The sequence below is a fragment of the Bos mutus genome, chromosome 22, assembly GCF_027580195.1.
Source record: "Bos mutus isolate GX-2022 chromosome 22, NWIPB_WYAK_1.1, whole genome shotgun sequence".
NCBI lineage: Eukaryota > Metazoa > Chordata > Mammalia > Artiodactyla > Bovidae > Bos > Bos mutus.
In genome coordinates this window covers 46596915-46617150 of record NC_091638.1, presented here as the reverse complement: position 1 = coordinate 46617150, position 20236 = coordinate 46596915, and the positions used below count along the sequence as shown (strand labels likewise).

Genomic DNA, 20236 nt, shown 5'->3' with positions numbered 1-20236 from the left:
ACCTGCATACAAATTTCTCAAGAGGCAGATCAGGTGGTCTGGTATTCCCATCTCTTGAAGAATTTTCCACAGTTTATTGTGATCCACACAGTCAAAGGCTTTGGCATAGTCAATAAAGCAGAAATAGATGTTTTTCTGGAACTCTCTTGCTTTTTCCATGATCCAGCGGATGTTGGCAATTTGATCTTTGGTTCCTCTGCCTTTTCTAAAACCAGCTTGAACATCAGGAAGTTCACGGTTCACATATTGCTGAAGCCTGGCTTGGAGAATTTTGAGCATTACTTTACTAGTGTGTGAGATGAGTGCAATTGTGTGGTAGTTTGAGCATTCTTTGGCATTGGCTTTCTTTGGGATTGGAATGAAAACTGACCTTTTCCAGTCCTGTGGTCACTGCTGAGTTTTCCAACTTTGCTGGCATATTGAGTGCAGCACTTTCACAGCATCATCTTTCAGGATTTGGAATAATTCAACTGGAATTCCATCACCTCCACTAGCTTTGTTCATAGTGATGCTTCCTAAGGCCCACTTGACTTCACATTTCAGGATGTCTGGCTCTAGGTCAGTGATCACACCATCGTGATTATCTGGGTCGTGAAGATCTTTTTTGTACAGTTCTTCTGTGTATTCTTGCCATCTCTTCTTAATATCTTCTGCTTCTGTTAGGTCCATACCATTTCTGTCCTTTATCGAGCCCATCTTTGCATGAAATGTTCCTTTGGTATCTCTGATTTTCTTGAAGAGATCCCTAGTCTTTGCCATTCTGTTGTTTTCCTCTATTTCTTTGCATTGATCACTGAAGAAGGCTGTCTTATCTCTTCTTGCTATTCTTTGGAACTCTGCATTCAGATGTTTATATCTTTCCTTTTCTCCTTTGCTTTTTGCTTCTCTTCTTTTCAAAGCTATTTGTAAGGCCTCCCCAGACAGCCATTTTGCTTTTTTGCATTTCTTTTCTATGGGAATGGTCTTGATCCCTATCTCCTGTACAATGTCACGAACCTCATTCCATAGTTCATCAGGCACTCTATCTATCAGATCTAGGCCCTTAAATCTATTTCTCACTTCCACTGTATAATCATAAGGGATTTGATTTAGGTCATACCTGAATGGTCTAGTGGTTTTCCCTACTTTCTTCAATTTAAGTCTGAATTTGGCAATAAGGGGTTCATGGTCTGAGCCACAGTCAGCTCCTGGTCTTGTTTTTGCTGACTGTATAGAGCTTCTCCATCTTTGGCTGCAAAGAATATAATTAATCTGATTTCGGTGTTGACCATCTGGTGATGTCCATGTATAGAGTCTTCTCTTGTGTTGTTGGAAGAGGGTGTTTGTTATGACCAGTGCATTATCTTGGCAAAACTCTCTTAGTCTTTGCCCTGCTTCATTCCATATTCCAAGGCCAAATTTGCCTGTTACTCCAGGTGTTTCTTGACTTCCTACTTTTGCATTCCAGTCCCCTATAATGAAAAGGACATCTTTTTGGGGTGTTAGTTCTAAAAGGTCTTCATAGAACCATTCAACTTCAGCTTCTTCAGCGTTACTGGTTGGGGCATAGACTTGGATTACTGTGATATTGAATGGTTTGCCTTGGAAACGAACAGAGATCATTCTGTCGTTTTTGAGATTGCATCCAAGTACTGCATTTCAGACTCTTTTGTTGACCATGATGGCCACTCCATTTCTTCTGAGGGATTCCTGCCTGCAGTAGTAGATGTAATGGTCATCTGAGTTAAATTCACCCATTCCAGTCCATTTGAGTTCGCTGATTCCTAGAATGTCGACATTCACTCTTGCCATCTCCTATTTGACCACTTCCAATTTGCCTTGATTCAAGGACCTGACATTCCAGGTTCCTATGCAATATTGCTCTTTACAGCATCGGACCTTGCTTCTATCACCAGTCACATCCACAGCTGGGTATTGTTTTTGCTTTGGCTCCATCCCTTCAGTCTTTCTGGAGTTATTTCTGCACTGATCTCCAGTAGCATATTGGGCACCTACTGACCTGGGGAGTTTCTCTTTCACTATCCTATCATTTTGCTTTTTCATACTGTTCATGAGGTTCTCAAGGCAAGAATACTGAAGTGGTTTGCCATTCCCTTCTCCAGTGGACCACATTCTGTCAGATCTCTCCACCATGACCCGCCCGTCTTGGGTTGCCCCACGGGCTTGGCTTAGTTTCATTGAAATCATACATACCCACTGGCCTTAGAGTTTCCTCTGACTCACCATCAGGCGATGGCTTGGTAAGGAGGAACGACTAGTCTAGCTCTTGTGTCTCCAGGTTAGTATTATCCAACACAACTTTAGGCAATGATGGAGATATTATTTAATCTTCACAGTCCAATCCAATGACCACTAGTCACATTGGGCTGTCGAGAACTTGAAATGTGGCTTGTGTGATCAAGGAACTGAGTTTTTAATTTTAGGTAATTTTAATTAAATTTAATATTAATAGCTACATGTAGCTCATGACTACTGTAAAGGGCAGAGCAGCTCTTAGTGGAGGTCACATCACTAGTTCCCTGGAAGGCAGGATCCCCTGTCCCCACTTTGGAGGAGAGTTGGACTGAGAGTTAAATGCAGAGGCTGGTTGACCAGGATGATCAAGTTGAGTTGTTTAGGTTGTGGAGTAGGAGGAAAGGGGGTTTGAATGTGAGAGAGAGGACCGGGAAGAAAAAACAAAGAGAGAATCCTTCATCTGTGACATCATTTAGAAACCTTTAACATGAAGAAATATTTTTTCTATTTCATGTATGAACTCAGTTTCTATCAGGAAGAAACAAAATCCCAATTGACCTTGTTATAATAGCAAATTGAGGGGAATTCCATGACATATTATTGCATTTTGCTCTTAAGTGTCCAACAATAAAAGCAGACGTTGCCTAAAGCATCATTCTGCACGTGACATGCAGCTATACATGGATTAAAAGAAGAATTGCTATGTTATAAAAAATGTCCTGTGTAAACTTGTGTGACTGAGCACAACTAAATGCAGTTGACAGAAACGACATCAGATGAATAGAACAAACTTGCTGAGGCAGAGCCCAGCCACTGTGATGTGAACCTGGGTCTGGTTAAGGAACACACTCTCCACAGTCTGTGATCGGCCTGCCATCCTGCTTTGTGTCCTGTAAGATGGGCTGGGTCCACCTTGGGGTGACACTTACCAAGCCCAAGTCTTCTTGGTGGTCACCACTCATTCACCAGTCCAGTTTCCAAGGGTGGAGTTTCTTGGAGAAGGCAGACTGATTTGCTCTGACTACTTGCCTACCCACAGTGGGACCCATGAGTTTCCTAGATTCAGTCAACTTTCTGGGTTTATCCACTGAGTGCTCATAGAGGCTATGCCATGAGTTTGGCATCCTGCTGCCAAGTCAAGAGCAGCAACAATAGAGAAGCAGGAGACTTGGTTCCTGGCTGTGTAGTTTGCCTAGTTCCCTGACCCTCAGCATGCCACTTGATAATCACTTGTAGACTCAGTTGAGTGCAGAAACTAAGAGCCGGCATACTGGAGACACACTGGCCAGGTCTAAGTCAAGTTCATAGCCAGTGCCTGGCATTCAGGTTACCCCCTCTCCCACCACACACACACACACACACACACACACACACACACACACACAAAATAAACAGCAGTGGGTGTGTAGTGGAAAGGAGAGAATTAGAGCTGCTGAAACTGGCCTGGATAGAACCTGGGCTGGGCAGCTTGGAGGTATGTGAATTTAGGTGCAATACTGGACGTCAGTCTTACTCTCTGCAGAGTGGAATGATGGAACTTCACAGGGTTGTTATGTGGACACAGTTGACTGGTTTTTGTTCAGAACCTAACATTGAGCAGGCTTCTAGAACCGAGGCTGCTCTGGTGAGCGTCAGAGTGTGGTTGCTGTAAGGGAGGGGTGGCCCAGGGAAAAGGTCTTGTGGTTGGTACGCATATCTCCAGGGTGATTTACCAGCTTCACATCCAGCCTTGATTCATGTTCGGCTTGGATGTCATTAAAGCTGATTGCCGTAAGGATCCTACTCAAGCTTTCCAGTCCAGTTTGCCAGCAAATCTGTAGCCCATCTTGATGACCAGAAGCTCCAGGCAGAACAGCATCTTAGAACTGTAAGTCCTATCCTAGGATCAGTGTCTGTGATGCAGTGTCTGTGATCAGTGTCTGGCATACTTGGAGTACTGTTGGGTCGCAGGCATAGTAGGAGAAATGATACCACTCCTAGGCCAGGAAGTCACTAGCATGCCTTTTCCCCTAACCCACCCCTCTTGTCCCTCTCCCTCCTAGTGTCTTTAGTGACTTCTCCAGCTATTTCCCCAGCAGACAAGGGTTGGATGCCTTTGGGAACAGAACAATTCATTTCAGTAGAAAACAAATGGTTTTGAATTGGGTCAGTTGGAAAGTGTTGCCAAGTGCTGTGTTGCTGTGAACATGGGCTTTGGGCCAGTGACCATCATGTACATTCCTGTGTACCTGGGCATGGGCCTGGACCCACTCCTGTCTCTTTTTGGAAAGCAGAGATGTTTGGGTTTCACAGTGAGTTTCTTTGTCCCCTTTATTTTCCAGCTGATGCTGGGCTTCTGTGGAACTGACATGGTGGAAAGGCTTGGGGCTGCTCCTGAAGAGCCTCCTTCCCATCTGTCTGTTCCTCGAAGCCCTCCTTATTTGTTGCCTGGATCTACCTCCCATAGTCATGGGTCTCATGTTGTGATCCAGTCTTTAGCCTCACTCTTTGGCTCTTTGGGGGCTTCCATTGTGGCTCAGCTGGTAAAGAATCTGCCTACAATGCGGGAGACCTGGGTTTGATCCCTGGGTTGGGAAGATCCCCTGGAGAAGGGAACGGCTACCCACTCTAGTATTCTGGCCTGGAGAATTCCATGGGGTTGCAAAGAGTCTGACACAACTGAGCAACTTTCACTTTCACTTTTGGCTCTTTGGAGGTGGCTTTTGAGCACCAAGTATATGTGTCAGAACATCACAGTCTTGAGTGGGGACAGAATCTAATCAGGTGATTACACACCTGGAGTGCTAAGTGCACGGTGGATCGAGCCTGGTATGGCAGCCTGGGCTTGCAAGGAAGCACTCCACGCTCTCAGGGGTGGGTGTTCTGGGAAGGCTTCCTAGGGCAAGAAGGGGTGAGTCCATCTAAACGGACATGCCCTGAGAAGATAAGAGAGAAGCAGATAAGGGGAAGGCAGAAGATGCATGGAGAGTGTGGAGGGGGAGCATGTGTGGAGTCTTAAAAACTGATTGAGTGGAAAAATAGGGGAAGGGAGAGGCAGGTGGAGCTCATAGCACTCCCTGGAAGAGTGGAGAGTCACAGGAGATGAAACTGGAGAGGGAGGCAGACATTTTCAACAAATTATAAACTTTTCACCAAAATCTTAACTTTCTTTCCCCTAACATGCAATCAAAGCTAAAAAAAATACATATGGAAGGTAAATTTTATATTAAGTTCTTATGTTTTGAATTTGGAAGGCAAAAACTGAATTATGGCCATTGGGGCCTGAGAATAATGGGTTTTGCCTTGGCCTGTGCTTGTTCATTCAGGGTTGGTATTTCATATAACAGGACAGATGCTAATGTATTTTTTTGCTTTGTTGTTTCAGCACTTCAGGGAGCATCTGGACAAACTTTTTGCCAAAGGAATCGGAATGCTGGATATAGCTCTGAATGAAGCCTTCAACATTCTCAGTGATGTAAGCTCCTCTTTGATTTGCCTTTCTCGCCTCTAAGAGAATAGATGGGATTTTCGTGGGCCAGCATTATTGTTAGTCAGGCAGGGGATAAGAGGGTAAGGCTCGGGAACCAGGTCTAGTTTGAGAGGCCATCCCAGCCCCCTGCTGGGCAGAGTCCATGGTACAGTCTGGTCAGCGGACTCACCTGCCACCATCATTGACTCTGGGGCCACCAGTGTCTTAATACTAGAGCACCATCGACCACAGATTTCTCTCCCTCTGAGAAACTCTCAGTTTCTTCATGGAGTGGATTCCTTATTGTGAGTCACACTGAATCCCTGCCTGTGGAATGTTCAGAGGAAGAAGGGCTTCTCTGTGTGCTATGTTCAGGGAGTGTTACAGGTGTTCCCTATCCCAACCTTCCTCTTGCCCCCTGGAGATGCGCAATATGCAGTGTGCACTGGAGGCTTCGGGAAGTCCTGCAAAAGCAAACCCCACTGTACCTGCTATTTCTCCTGCTTTGCAGAACAGAGAATTTCAAATATTAATAGCACCTGTTAACATCCTGTGAAATACGTTGTGGAATTTTGGGCTGGTGATTCTGCCCCTTGAATGCAATTGTGTTAAGCTAAAGCATCATGCGACTTCTGTGTTCTTTTTACTCTGGGAGGGCAGTAGGATAATAAATGACTGTCTTTATTAATGCAGATTCTGTATTATTTAACTACTGTAGGTTGCATGCTTTTTAAATGTCAGGCACTGGGAATAGTACACCAGTGAACAGAATAGACTAGGTATTTGCCTTAATGGCCCTAACATCCTAGTGAAAAAGTCTGCAAATTATGTCCCGAGAGAAAAATCAGCCTCCATCTTGTTTTTGTAAATAATGTCTTATTGGAGCACAACCATGCCCACCTGACTACATATAGTCTATGGCTGTTCTTGTACTACGGTGGCAGAATTGATTATTTTCAATAGATACCATATGGCTTGTAAACACTAAAACAGTTACTACATGGCCCTTTACAGAAGAAGTTTGCTGACCCAAATTCTAATGATGGGAGACATATGAAATGAGTAGTCTTATGGAGAACGATAATTCTACTGTTCCAAAATGATAAGGGCTTGTTCCTTTTATACAACGAGGTCAAGAGTTCTCTGGCTGGGGGAAGAGCTTTCTGATTAGGTGATGTTGGAGTGCAGACCTGAAGGAAGTGAAGGAGTGGTTATATGGTACCTTGAGGAACAAGTTTTCAACAAGAGGAACAGGAAATGCAGAGGCCTTGAGGGAGGGCATATTTATGGTACAGCAAGGAGACCAGCATGACAAGAGCAAGTAGGAAAGAAAGAGTGTACTAGGAAATGAGGTCGCAGAGGCAGCAGCATCTTGTGGAGCCTAATAGACCCAGTGAGGACTTTGGCTCTTCCTCTGTGTGGGGTGGAAAGTCATGGAGTCTGAGCAGAGAATGACAGAGTCCAACTTGGATTTCAACAGCATCCGCTGGCTGCTCATTGATAAACAAAGACAATAGCAGGAAGGCCATTATCTGAGTGACATACAATGGTGGCTTTGGACCAAGGAGGTAGTGATTTAGATGTTAAGAAGCAGAAAAATAGAAGCTACTCTAGGTATTTCAAACAGCAGGAGTTGAACTCAGGAAGTTGGTTGCACAGGGGATGGAAAAGCTGAGAAATCAAACAGAGAATGAACCAATCCATGGATTAACACCGGCAATCTGGGTCAGGAAGGACCACAGGAGGGAGGGCGGCCATCAGAGCCTCATCACTATGGACGACCAGAGCAGAACAAAACCACTGAGGAGGCTGCCCAGCAGGAGCTGCAGTGCTAGGGAAGGGCCTGTCCTGTGGAAGCTAGTGCCTTGGAGGCGATGCTGCCAATGCTGGAAAATGCCCAGGCCCCCAAAGCAGAGAGAAAAGGAGAAATGGCTTAGAAATACCTTGGCCTCTCCCTTGAGTCCTTCAGTATTCACCTGAAGACAAAACTTGTCAAAACTATTGCCCAGTCTGGAAAATGTGATTTTCAGGAAAAAAAAGTATGGGGTGGAGCTGAGAGCAAGCAAGCCCTGAATGGGGTGACAGCTATGTCTAAGTTCCGAAAGAGCTGGAGCAACTGGATGTTCAAAGGCTTCTCCTCCAGGTAGCTCTGCAGGCCGCCAGCCATCGGCTTCCAGGTGAGCATTCACCTAGCCCTGTGTGGCTTGTTTTGGTGATCAGTTATGTCTGACTCCATAGCTTGAGCTTCTACCACTAAGCTACAGTGGCTCTCAAGCCAAGGATAGGTCCTAATTCGGGACTCTTTTTTTTTTTTACCAATAATATCTGCTGGCACATAGAAGGCTATTTACATCTCAGTCCTGAGTCAGTATCGTGTTTCAGTGCAGAGGAGATGAAAATAAGGAGGGAGGGTGTCATTTCAGCTTCCGTTGTACAAACCAGAGGCGTTTCCTACTCACCTGGCTACAGATAATTAGCATTTATGGACAACTCAGTGTTTGGGACAGCACATACCTATTAATAATTAATAAACATGACTGATAAGAGCCAAAGACCAAGCTACATCTTTAAATTCTACTTTGAACCTTGGGTAGCTTTTGACATAGCTCAGATAGTAAAGAATCTGCCTGCAATGCAGGAGACCTGAGTTCATTCCCTGGCTAGGGAAGATCCCTTAGAGAAAGGAATGGCTGCTGACTTCAATATTCTTTCCTGGAGAATTCCGTGGAGAGAGGAGCCTGGCAGGCTACAGTCCATGGGATTGCAGAGTCAGACACAGCTGAGTGACTAACACTTTGAACCCTGAATAGGCACCTTCGTAGGGCTTGGAGATGCTGATCTCCACAGTTTAGCAGGCTTTTTCTAGAGGATGATATTGAAAGGACTTGCCACATTTGGGAAACTGGCTTTCTTCATTTCAAAAACCTGGTATCTAGTGCAGGGGGAGGCTACTCTGAGATGGGGGGAGGGAGTCCCTTGCTTGGAAATGTACCTTGCAGATTTCTGTTTTCCTGCTCTTTGACAGAGGTGATGAAGGAGTAAAGAGTTAGGAGATGCTTCTTGTGTTAAAGTTTGTGGCTTCTGGAGTCAGGCAGGTTGGGTTGAGAAGCCTGACCCACTCAGAGCTTGCTGTGTGACCTTGAAAAAATTCTGCTTGGTTTTACCTTTATTTTCCTCATCTTTAAAATGAGGCTAGGAATAGACCCAACACTGGTCACTTAATTTGTGAAGCCCAGTGCAAATTGACAATGCAGGTGTTTGTTCAAAAGTTAATAAGAATTTTAGGAGAGTGATACCAGAGTGTTCAACCAAGTGTGGGGCCCTGTATAGCTATGTACGTCACATGTCATGAAGCCGGCCATGCTGGGTGGGGGTTGAGGATTCAGCATGAGGCAGTGGCGCCAGCTCCCTCTCAGTCATGCTGGGCTGGGTGGGAAGTGCCATCACCATGACCACAGAGACATTAGGCAGCCTGAACTTTTCCCAGGCTGCCTGAGGTTTCTAGAAGCAGCTCCTACCCTTAATGCTTTGGTCCTACTCCCTGCCCAAATCCTCAGGAATCTCTGCTTCCCTTCATCCCCCTCTCTTCTTTTCCTTGCCCTGGTACTTTTTCCTCTCCCCATGCCTTTCACTTACCAAATTTGTTTTAAAACTCTCCTAAGCCAGTGGTCCCTTGGAATGCCCAGTGGAATGCTGTCTGCTTCAAGGCTCCAACATAGGTGTTGTGGTCAAGGTATGGGATGCCCTCCTCCTTTTGGAGACTCACAGTTCATTTGCTACTAGAGGCCTTAGCAGTCCTGCAGTGAACAGACCTTTTAAAATATGTCTATACCAGCACTCAAATTATCGACCCAGGAACTCTGCATCATGTTATAACATCAGGATAGAATTTGTAGAACCCACAGGTCCCCAGGCACACCTTCAGGCATAATATTTTTTTTATCCTTTAAGAGGGTGTAGTATTTCCAACACCTCCAAGAACCAGAAAATCACCAATACATGGTGGATTTTTTCCCTTGAATTCTAGTGAGAGAAGCATTTTTGAACCAGGGAAACCATCCACATACCTGCTTGATCTACCTTTATCCGTAAAAGCCCTTTGACGTCTGGCCAGTCAGAAAATCTGAGGGGTCGAGTGTAAATTCCAGAAAGTAAGAAATGGAAGGAACAACAGTGTTTCAAAATGTCCCTGCCTGAGATTTGTTGACAGTTGGCACCATATTGAGTGCACATTTATCCCAGAGAGAGAAACATTTCCATCCCATTTCTTGCCATGGGGCTTTTAAATAGCCAAACACTTTGAAAAACGCAGAGATGGTTAATCTCCCATGAAAATGAAGCTTTAGCTATTTTCCACTTCATCAATATGACCTTTAGTGATATAATTCTCTTCCTGTGTATTATGTCTGCTTTTGCAAGCCAGTATGAAATAAAAAGCTATTTCTTGAACACACAAACACATATACATACACTCTTTCTCTCTTAGACACACACAATTGAAATGCCAATTGTGGTTATAGCTTAGAATGGTTCAGAAGTTCCTATAACTAAATGAAGTTAATTCTGTTTTGCATTTACCTGCATTTCAGTTTCAGCGTTTGCTCAGATGATTTAAAGGCTTGCAGTTGTTGTACAAATGGTTTTGAAAGGAGCATTCAAATAAACTTCTAAGACCCTTCTAGCTATTGATCTCTGCTGCATTCATTAGATTCTCTTAAGAACACAGAGCCGGTTTGCTACAGTAGTTAGCATCTACCTTGTCATGTGACAACTGCAATTATCTTTTTTGGCGATGAATACAATCTTTGCAGTGATTACCTTTTAAAAATTTTTCTTAGCCAATTAAATAAAATTCGGTGACATTTCAAAGACTGTTAATCACAACCAAATGCTCTAAATGTCAGGATGCATTGAAATTTTTGCTGCTAACTGATGAATCACTGAGCTAATTGTAGTTCATCATCAGGCCCTTGTCATTGTTATTATTATGGAAAACACTTTCATCACTCCCGCTATTCAATAAAAAAAAAAAAAGTTCTAGACAAATATGAAGAGAAGAGATATTACTCATCAAAGCATTTGAATTTAATTGCATTCTTCAAAATTCTCCCAACTGCAGATTGCTGCAGAGAAAACCAGGGACTCAGCCGTGGAAGAAAGTAATGGATTTAAACAAACAGCTCGGGGCAGCCCCTTCTTCCAGTGTGCAGTATTCAGATATCTTCATTTCCCTCTCTTTCTTGCCTTTTGTTAGGGAGAGTTTTTCCTGGGTGTTTTCAAATGAGTTACATGAACAACGGTTTCGAGGTGTCCTGATTTTTTCCCTTCTGCAGCCTCTGTGGTCAAATGAACAGATCACTTGTATTCGGTGGCACATTACTGGGTTTATCCAGTGACATGAAGGCTGTGTTGAATCACAGGCTCTCCAGAAAATCTCCAGAGCAACCTGTTGATAAGACAAGGCTGCAAGACTGTTTTTTCTTGTTGCGCTATGATGATAGAATCTTAGTAGCATCTCAGAGTGGAAAGGGCAAAGTCATTTATTGAGACTATTAAGTGGGTCCTCAGGGTGGAAGAGAAGGAAAATGCTTCGTTAAGACGATATAAATCCTAAATTATAGTTTACGATTGGTGGATGCAGCAAGGGAAGATTTTGAGGTCAGAGGTTCAAAGAGTCTCAGGGTATAAATTGTCCTTTGATGCTTTCTGTTCAAGAGTTGATGGGTCTTTTAGGAAGTTCCTGGAATAAGCACTAAAGTTATTTGCAGTTTTCACCTTCTTTAGCAGGAGTTTTCTAGAATAGTAAGTTATGTCAATGAAGATAGTAGAAAAGAAGTTATGTGAAAAGTTTTGTGGTCCAATGGTCTTAGGTAGTTCTCAGGTATTTCCACCTACTGATACTGTATCACGTGCCTTGTGTGTTTATTAATTTAAAGACACTCTGCCCAGTCAGAATTGCAGGAGTGACTGCCAGGGTCAGGACTACAGTGAGCCACAGTCTCAAGGCCCAGAATTCAAGGAGCAGTCGCTCTCGGGGTAGTGACCTTGGTGTCTGCCATGTGACCCTGGAACACTAGAAAGAATAGAACAGGGAAGAACAGGAGAAGGAAATGAACACTTGTGGAGCTATCAGATTGAGGAGCGTCATCTCATGATTGCGAGGCCTTCGTCTGAGTGTACTGAATCTGAGAATAGATTCTGGAGCTGGACTACCTGGATTCACATCTCAGCTATGGCAGATAGTTGCTGTGTGACTTTGGGCAAGTTAGCTAATCTCTGTGCCTGTGTTCCTCACTGGTCAAATGGGGATAATGATAGTACGTACCTCAGAGACTAGTAGAGATTCAGTAAGTTCATACTTGTAGCCCAGCCTATAATGGGCATATAATCTGTGCTGTAACAACCTTATGAGCATGTTGTTCCCATCTTATAAATGAAGAAAAGGGTATTCTTTTAAAATATTTATTTATTACTTATTGTTAAATTTTGTTTGAGTGCACCTGGTTCTAGTTGCAGCATCCGGGATATTTTAGGTATGGCATGTGGGATCTAGTTCCCTGACCAGGGGTCAAACCCAGGCCCCATGCACTGAGTGTGTGGAGTCTTAGCCACTGGACCACCGAGCTAGTCCCTAGAAAAAATATTCTCAAAAGAGAATTTATACTAGGTACCAGTTTGTGGTGCTGAAATAAGATTGAATATTTTCCACTATACTATGGTATTCCATCCGTGTTTTGAGTTGGTTTTACTTTGTCCTAATATGACCACGAGGCCATCCATTCCATCCATTCATCCATTCATCCATTCTTCTCTAAAGTCACTGCAACTTCAAACTCCACATTAGAAATCTAAGTTCATGGAGACTGGGCATTACACTTCAGTGTGAGTGCTCTGGTAGCTCTGGTTCATCAGTCAGCAGCAAATCCAAGGGTGGCCATTGTCCTTCCCCCATGTCATGGTCAGTAGATAGAACCTCCTATACATTGTCACTCATGCCTGTGTGCATGCTCTCTGCCCTTTCTGAAAGGCCCTTGCCCCGGATGCTCACCTCCTTCTGGTATTATTCAAATGTCACCACCTCATTAATGGCTTCCCAGACTATATTTTCTAAAGTTACCCCTCTGCATTTTCTATCCCCCTACTTTTTTTTTTAACTTTGCATCGACATTATCAAACATAAAACATAATTTACTCCTTTACCTTGGTATCTCATCAAACAGAATATAAACTACATGAGGGAAGAGATTATTCTGTGTTTCATCCTCAGCACTGTGTGGGCACTTAGCAATAATTTTAAAATAAATGAAAAAAAAAAAGCAACTTCACAGTTTGTAGTGGTGGGAGTTTTCACTACTGAAAGTTAAAATCTTTTTGTGTGTTCCTCATTGGTATGTAACTGTAGGGTTTTTAAAGGACACTGCTTTGAATTTGTAGCATTAATAGCATTCATTAAGGAGATTCTTCACCCATGATTCAAGGGAAGGACACAAATCTCTGATAGCTGTCATCTAGTCAGCCAAGCTACCACTCACAAAGGCTGGGCACTTTTGAAATGCTCTGTAAAACTGAAAGTTGAAGTACAGAATTGGTATCACAGTGGGCACAATCTTGGGATTTCAGCAAGCTGTACATACTAACATACATAATATATAATGTTACATGCTAACAAATACATGTTTAAAACAAACCCTAAAAAGAGTGCTTACAGTATATTCTGAATTGGCATGCTCCTGACTTTATTCTCCATGTGTACAAAACCTCCTTGATTTTATTACATAGCACAATCTGTATCCATTAGACTCATTCAAACTAAATTCATTTAGATTTTGAAAGAGATGTTACTCATCACATATTCTGTTGCCCATAACTGTGTTTGTAAAAGGTTGCTCTGCCAACTCCTTTGGGCTTATATTCGGAAGCACTATCCATGTTTGAAGGTAAGAGAGGTTGACCATCCTAGAATCTCATGCCTACCTTGTGTGTGTTTTTAGGAAATCTCTTCTGTGATCTGTATTTAGTTTCAATTTCTCAGAGTAAATATGGAGATCCATAAGTGGGCAGAAGCTTATCCTATAGGTTCTTTCTGGTGGTGCAGAATAAACTCTCATTTTAAGAGGCTTCCTGAACCTAAGATCTCATGCTTCTGAAGTCTCGTGGGTACACATAGCCCTCTGAGGTGTTTTTCAGTTTGTACTTGTTTCTTTCCGCAGTTCAACCACACTGGACAAGGAAGCATCTGCAGCCAGGCCATTATGCTCATCACTGATGGGGCAGTGGACACCTATGACACGATCTTTGCCAAGTACAACTGGCCAGATCGAAAGGTAAGTCGATGTTGATGACATCATGGTACCATCATCTGTGGAGGATCTCTGTTGCATTATTACCTCCAGCTTGTCCATGGATAAGTACCCCGTGTGGACTTCATCTCATAATGGCCTATGGTTTCTCAGCCTTGTGCTTTCTGGTTGACCAAAACAGAATACTATGGCTTTCCTTGTTTTCAAAATGAAACTTTTTTTGGTAGCGAGAAGAAACCCATGTAGAAGTGTTTAATGTGTTCAGTGAAAAGAGTCACTGTGAGGTGTGCTGTGTCCATGATGGACAGTGCTTCTCTTTGTTGATGTTTTCCATGGAGCCAGAGCTGCGTGCTGAACCCAGCACCTATAGAATGGGGAAGGCAACCGTGTGGCCCTGTAGCCATTTCCTCTGTTTCCATGTTCCTGTAGTTCCTTCCTGTACCCTCATTGCCATCCAGAATCTCCTCTTCATCCCCCAGTGCCGTTGCTTACTCTTGTCAAAGCTTGTCTCTTCTCTACTCAAATTCTTTTTTATTTTCAAGTTAAGATTTATTTATTTGATAAACCCATATGTTAGGATGTCCGTGACAGATATCAATGTTTTTGGTGTCTTTTGAGTGCCTTAACCCAGAGGTTCTTCAAGCTGTTAGCCAGTTTGAATTCCCTATGGAGAGCTTTTAAATTATGGATCCTGTTGTACACTTACAGAGTCAGAATTTCTGAGGATGTGGCCCAGGATTCCATGTTTTTATTAAGCACCTCAGGTAGACACCAGTCAGCAGATTGGTAGCTGGTGATCACTATCTCAACTAAATGGTGAAGTCTGAGCAAGAAATAGAGGTTCATCAGAGAGGGCGCTAGCCTGTAAGTATCACAAAGGCCCTTTCCTATCCTTCGTGTCAGTGGCATGACTCTGACTGTCTCTGTAGGGGCATGAGACTGTTTAGACCAAGTCTGTTTTGCTTCTTCAACTTTGTATGTTTAATTTCTGGGAATTGAGCTAACCACACGCACAGCAGAAAGAAACAGAAGACGAATGACAACTGTGCACTCAACTGTATCGGGAAAGCATGCACGCTTGAGGCACTGTGAGCTGGCACTCCTTGTTCCTTTAGTTGTTCTCGGTCGTCTTTGGTAACACAGTCGTCTCACCTCACCAAGCACGGCTCTGGTGCTTTAAGACGCATATGTTTTGTAGAATGTGCTCCCCAAATGGGTAACATCTCCTTCCCTTGTTGCTCAGCCTTAGAGACAGCTGTTATTTCTGAAGCTGGAGAGAAAACTAGCTGTTCGGGGCTTGCTGAGAGTAGGGGGGCCTCTGGCCTGGCACCTGCCTGAGGGATATCCAGGAATAAGTATGGCTGAATGCAGCTCTCATAATAAACACTGACTTTAGAGTTCAGTAGTTGAATAAGACGGACGTTCACTGTTGGAAAAGTGATTTAAGAGATATTTCAGGTGATGATTTCCAGGGAAAGGTAGAGGACAGAGTTAATTCCTGATAAATGTACATGATGCCGAGGAGGGGGCATGCTGTTTACACTTGCACACCCACAGCGCATGACGTTGCTGAGCACGTGGCCACTACCTAGTAATGCACAGCCCTAAGGCGTGGCCGAGTGACTGAGGAGCCTGGGGGCACAGCGCCAGTAAACGTGGTGGGGCTGCGGATGCGTCGTCCTCAAATAAGTTGTCCACAGGTGCCATGACATCTCACGCCATGCTGAAGGGTAGTTTACATTATTTGGGACCATCTTAAATAAAAGAATGAAGTAAATGGGCCTTTTAATAACCAGCTCCATTAACAGCAAATGTATTAACATGTGAGATTTATATGCTAAATCACATGAATCCCTCTTGCTTGGTGACAAGTGATGGATAGCTGTAGCAGGAATATTGAAATTTAAACATCCTATCCTTACTTGCTGGAAGAGGCATAGGATGAAGGCTGCAAAATTGTAACTCTTCAGACAAAAAAGGAATTTCAACATCTTTCCAAAGAAACAGTGTTGACTTCAGGCCAGGTACTTTCTTGGATTAATTAGAACCAGGGTCCTGCAAATTTCAGCCTTCCATGAAGCAGTTTGATCTACTTATGAAGCATTATCAAGCAGAGGCAGACTTTCTGTAGCAAGAGGGCCTTTCTAATCTATGATTAGAAATTAATAGCAGGATCCCTTTCCTCCTGCTCCATTCTGGAGCATTCCATGACATTCATATGCATATGCATTCATCTTCTTGATGACTTCTCTGTGAAGGTGCAGGTAATACATTTGTATAAAATGGCAATGTGATTTGTTACTGTGTTAAAGTGAGATGCTGCATCATGTCTAAGCGGTCATCCTTCTCTATTATTTTGAATGTTAGGTATTTAGTAGAGGGTTGTGTTGTGCTGTTGTTTGCTATCTTCAAAATTATAGAAACAGGAAATGGTTCAGGAGAGAGTAAAATGATCTTAAGGCTGGAACCTGATTCCTATAACATAGTGATTCTTAAACTTTGGTGAGAATACGAATCATCTGGAGGGCTTGTTCCAACATAGATTGCTCACCCCCAGCTCCAGAGATTCTGATTCAGTTGGGCTGGTGGGGCCTGAGAACATCCATTTCAAACAAGTTTGCAGGTGATGTGAATGGTACTGGTGGGCAAACCGCACTGGGGAACTAGTGCTGTAGAAATAGCCCAAGGGATAGGGTTTGGTTACTCGGCGGGCTCTGCCACTTTTGCTTCCCTGTGTTTACCTTTTGTTGTTGTTTAGTTAGTAAGTCGTGTCCAACTCTTTGTGGCCCCATGGATTGCAGCATGCCAGAGTCCTCAGTCCTCTCTTGCTTTTTCCCAGAGTTTGCTCAAATTCATGTCCACTGAGTCAGTGACGTTATCCAGCCATCTCATCCCCTGTCGCCACCTTCTCCTCCTGCCTTCAATCTTTCCCAGCATCACAGTCTTTTCCAATGAGTCGGCTCTTTGCAAAGGTGACTGAAGTATTGGAGTTTCAGCCTCAGTCCTTCCAATGAATACTAAGGGTTGATTCCCTTGAAGATTGACTGGTTCAGTCTCCTTGCAGTCCACGGGGCTCTCAGAGAGTCTTCTCCAGCCAGCACCATAATTCGGAAGCACCATTTCTCCAGCGCTCAGCTTTCTTTATGGTCCAACTCTCACATCCATATATGACTACTGGAAATTGGCTATCCAGACCTTTGTTGGCAAAGTGATGTCTCTGCTTTTTAATATACTGTCTAGATTTATCATAGCTCTCCTTCCAAGGAGGAGGCATCTTTTAATTTCATGGCTGCAGTCACCACTTCAGTAATTTTAGAGTCCAAGAAAAGAAAATCTATTTAATGCTTTCACTTTTTCCCCTTTTATTTGCCATGAAGTTATGAGACTGGATGCCATGATCTTAGTTTTTTGAATGTTAAGTTTTAAGCCAGCCTTTTCACTCTCCTCTTTCACCCTCATCAAGAGGCTCTTAAGTTCCTCTTCACTTTTTGCCATTATCGTGGTATCATCTGTATATCTGAATTTGTTGCTATTTCTCCTGGCAATCTTTATTAAAGCTTGTGATTCATCCAGCCACAAGCGTCTATTCCCTCAGTCAAATCCAGTGCACAGGTATGTGTTTCTTGGCTCATACTTTGTTTAAAAAATTGTCAGTTACTGATTATCATTTTAAAATTGGAGGCAGAATAGTAATATTAATACTATTAAAGTTTTAGTTTCACAAAGATGTACACATGGCACTTTGGAGTCAACATTCTCATATGGCAAAAAATGACTGGAATTGAAGAATGGCTGCCCCATCAGATGGCAAATGTCTGGTTCTTTTGGCCGTGGTCTTCATCATGCTCCATTATTTCCTCTCAGCCCACTTCACTTGACTGCTTTACATACCCATAGGTACAGAATTCGGGACCACTGCTCTGGATTAGCACAGGCATGGTCTAGATTACCCAGCCTCTAGCTGCTTGTTTCTTTCTCTTAGGCCTGCCATAAACTTTCCCTTCTCTTCTCTAGCCAGATGCCATCTTGTCTTTACCTGAGTTTTACACATCACCCTCCCTCAGAACCAAAAAGGGGTGTGTATAGCTTCAAATCCAACACTGTAATCACCTCTGGGCCTGGTTTTTCATCTTCGTTGGTTTGATAAGTCCTTGAGGAGAGGTTCTGGATCTCTGACCAGTCCCATCACCGTGCTCCATTCTGTCCCTGCTGAGAAGTGTGGCATTGAGTCCCTAGAGTAGTCTCATGATTCCTGCCCATTGGTGTTTATGCCCTGTCTGAGCGCCTCACCTGGAGTGTGGGTGGGACCTGTGACTTGTTTCTAAACAAGAGAATATGGTAAAGGTTAAAGAATCTTGCAGATATAATCAAGGTCTCAAGCCAGTTGATTTTTAGCTAATTAAGAGGAATATTGTCAGGAGTAGGCCTAACTTTATTGAAAACCCCTAAGAGAGAGATTGGACACTCCCTAAGGGCAGGAGACTCCTTGCTGATTTGATGAAGTAAACAGCTGTTAGGAGAATTCTGTGTGTCAAAGAACTGGGGGCAGTCTGCCTCTAGCCAACAGCCAGCAAAAGTCTGGGCCGTCAGTGTTAGTCACAAGGAAATAAATCCTGTCAACAGTCTGGCTGAGTTTGGAGGCAGATTCTCTCCCATTGGAGCCTCCAGATGAATTCCTGGATTGCAGCCTTATGAAATGATGAACAGAAGATTCAGCAAAGCCATCCCCAGACTTCAGACCCACAGAAACTGTAACATTACCAATGTTTGCTGTTTTAAGCCACGGCATGTGTGTCACTTATTATGCAGCAATAGAAAGCTATTTGAAGAAGCAAGGTGAAGGGAGAAAGGAAAGAGAATCATCTCATGGTAGCAGTGCTATGAAACATCCCCAAACTTAATGGTCTAAAATAGCAATCTATCATTCCTTTCAATTTTGTGGGTTAACTAGGTGGTGGTTCTGCTCCCCATGGTGTCAGGTGGGGTCAGTGAGGAAGTTGTGTTAATTTGTGAGCGTGGTAGGGCTGCCTTGGTTCTCCTCTCCAAAGGCTTTCTCTCCATGCTATGTCTGACCCTCCAGGAGACCCTGTGAGTCTTCTCTCTTCGGTACAGTATCCTGGACTTGCTTACCATATGGCAGTCAGATTCCAAGAAAGAAAAGCAAAAAAAAAAGTGGGATGCACTTGTGTTTGTCATGTTTTAATGCTCAACCTAGGCATCATATTGAAAAGCAGAGACATTACTCTGCCAACAAAGGTCCGTCTAGTCAAGGCTATGGTTTTTCCAGTGGTCATGTATGGATGTGAGAATTGGACTGTGAAGAAAGCTGAGCACTGAAGAATTGATGCTTTTGAACTGTGGTTCTGGAGAAGATTCTGAGAGTCCCTTGGACTGCAAGGAGATCCAACCAGTCCATCCTAAAGGAGACCAGTCCTGGGTATTCATTGGAAGGACTGATGCTGAGGCTGAAACTCCAATACTTTGGCCACCTCATGTGAAGAGTTGACTCATTGGAAAAGACCCTGATGCTGGGAGGGATTGGGGGCAGGAATAGAAGGGGACCACAGAGGATGGGATGGCTGGATGGCATCACTGACTCGATGCATATGAATTTGGGTGAACTTCGGGAGTTGGTGACGGACAGGGAGGCCTGGTGTGCTGCAATTCATGGGGTCGCAAAGAATCAGACACTACTGAGTGACTGAACTGAACTGAATGCTTCCTAACCTGGGCCTTGTGCAAGGCAACTGCTTAGTAAAACATTATAGGATGAATTGGAAGAAGGAAGGCATTAATGGTGATTTAGCTTTAAGTCTATGAAGGCAACATCATGATCGCCTATGTAATGTGTCCCTTGCCAGTGTGTTATTTCTGGAAGCAGAAATGAGGAATTATTTATCCACTTATTGGATGCCATTTACTTTTAGCTAATATCCATTGGTTAGTGGCTGAATGGCAGCTTTACACGCTTGGAATAAAATATGAACTCTTCAGTATGAAAGGGACTCATTCCAGGATCTGCTCAAGAAATAAAGCTGCCTACATTTCTACATTTAAATTAGAAAAATGGCTATGCCTGCCATCTATGTAGTTCCTCTTCCAAATGAACTTTAAAAAAAAGAAAAAAGTCATGGAATTATTAGTCATTACCTCCCATGATGTATAAGACAGAGTGGACAGGTAAGAAAATGGTGAGTTAGTGATTTGAAAAAGAGGTTGGCAAACTGTGGCCAGCTGCCTGCTTTGGGAGGTT

The 20236-nt window shown here is 43.4% G+C and overlaps 1 protein-coding gene across 1 annotated transcript in view; it reads left to right on the top strand.

Moving 5' to 3' along the window:
• The window catches only part of CACNA2D3 (calcium voltage-gated channel auxiliary subunit alpha2delta 3), a 901045-nt gene that overhangs the window by 498172 nt on the left and 382637 nt on the right, over nt 1–20236 (top strand). The window contains exons 10-11 of the mRNA XM_070359574.1: nt 5600–5689; nt 13894–14007. Coding sequence (XP_070215675.1) covers nt 5600–5689; nt 13894–14007 — 204 coding nt within the window. The remainder of the gene's footprint in view (nt 1–5599; nt 5690–13893; nt 14008–20236) is intronic.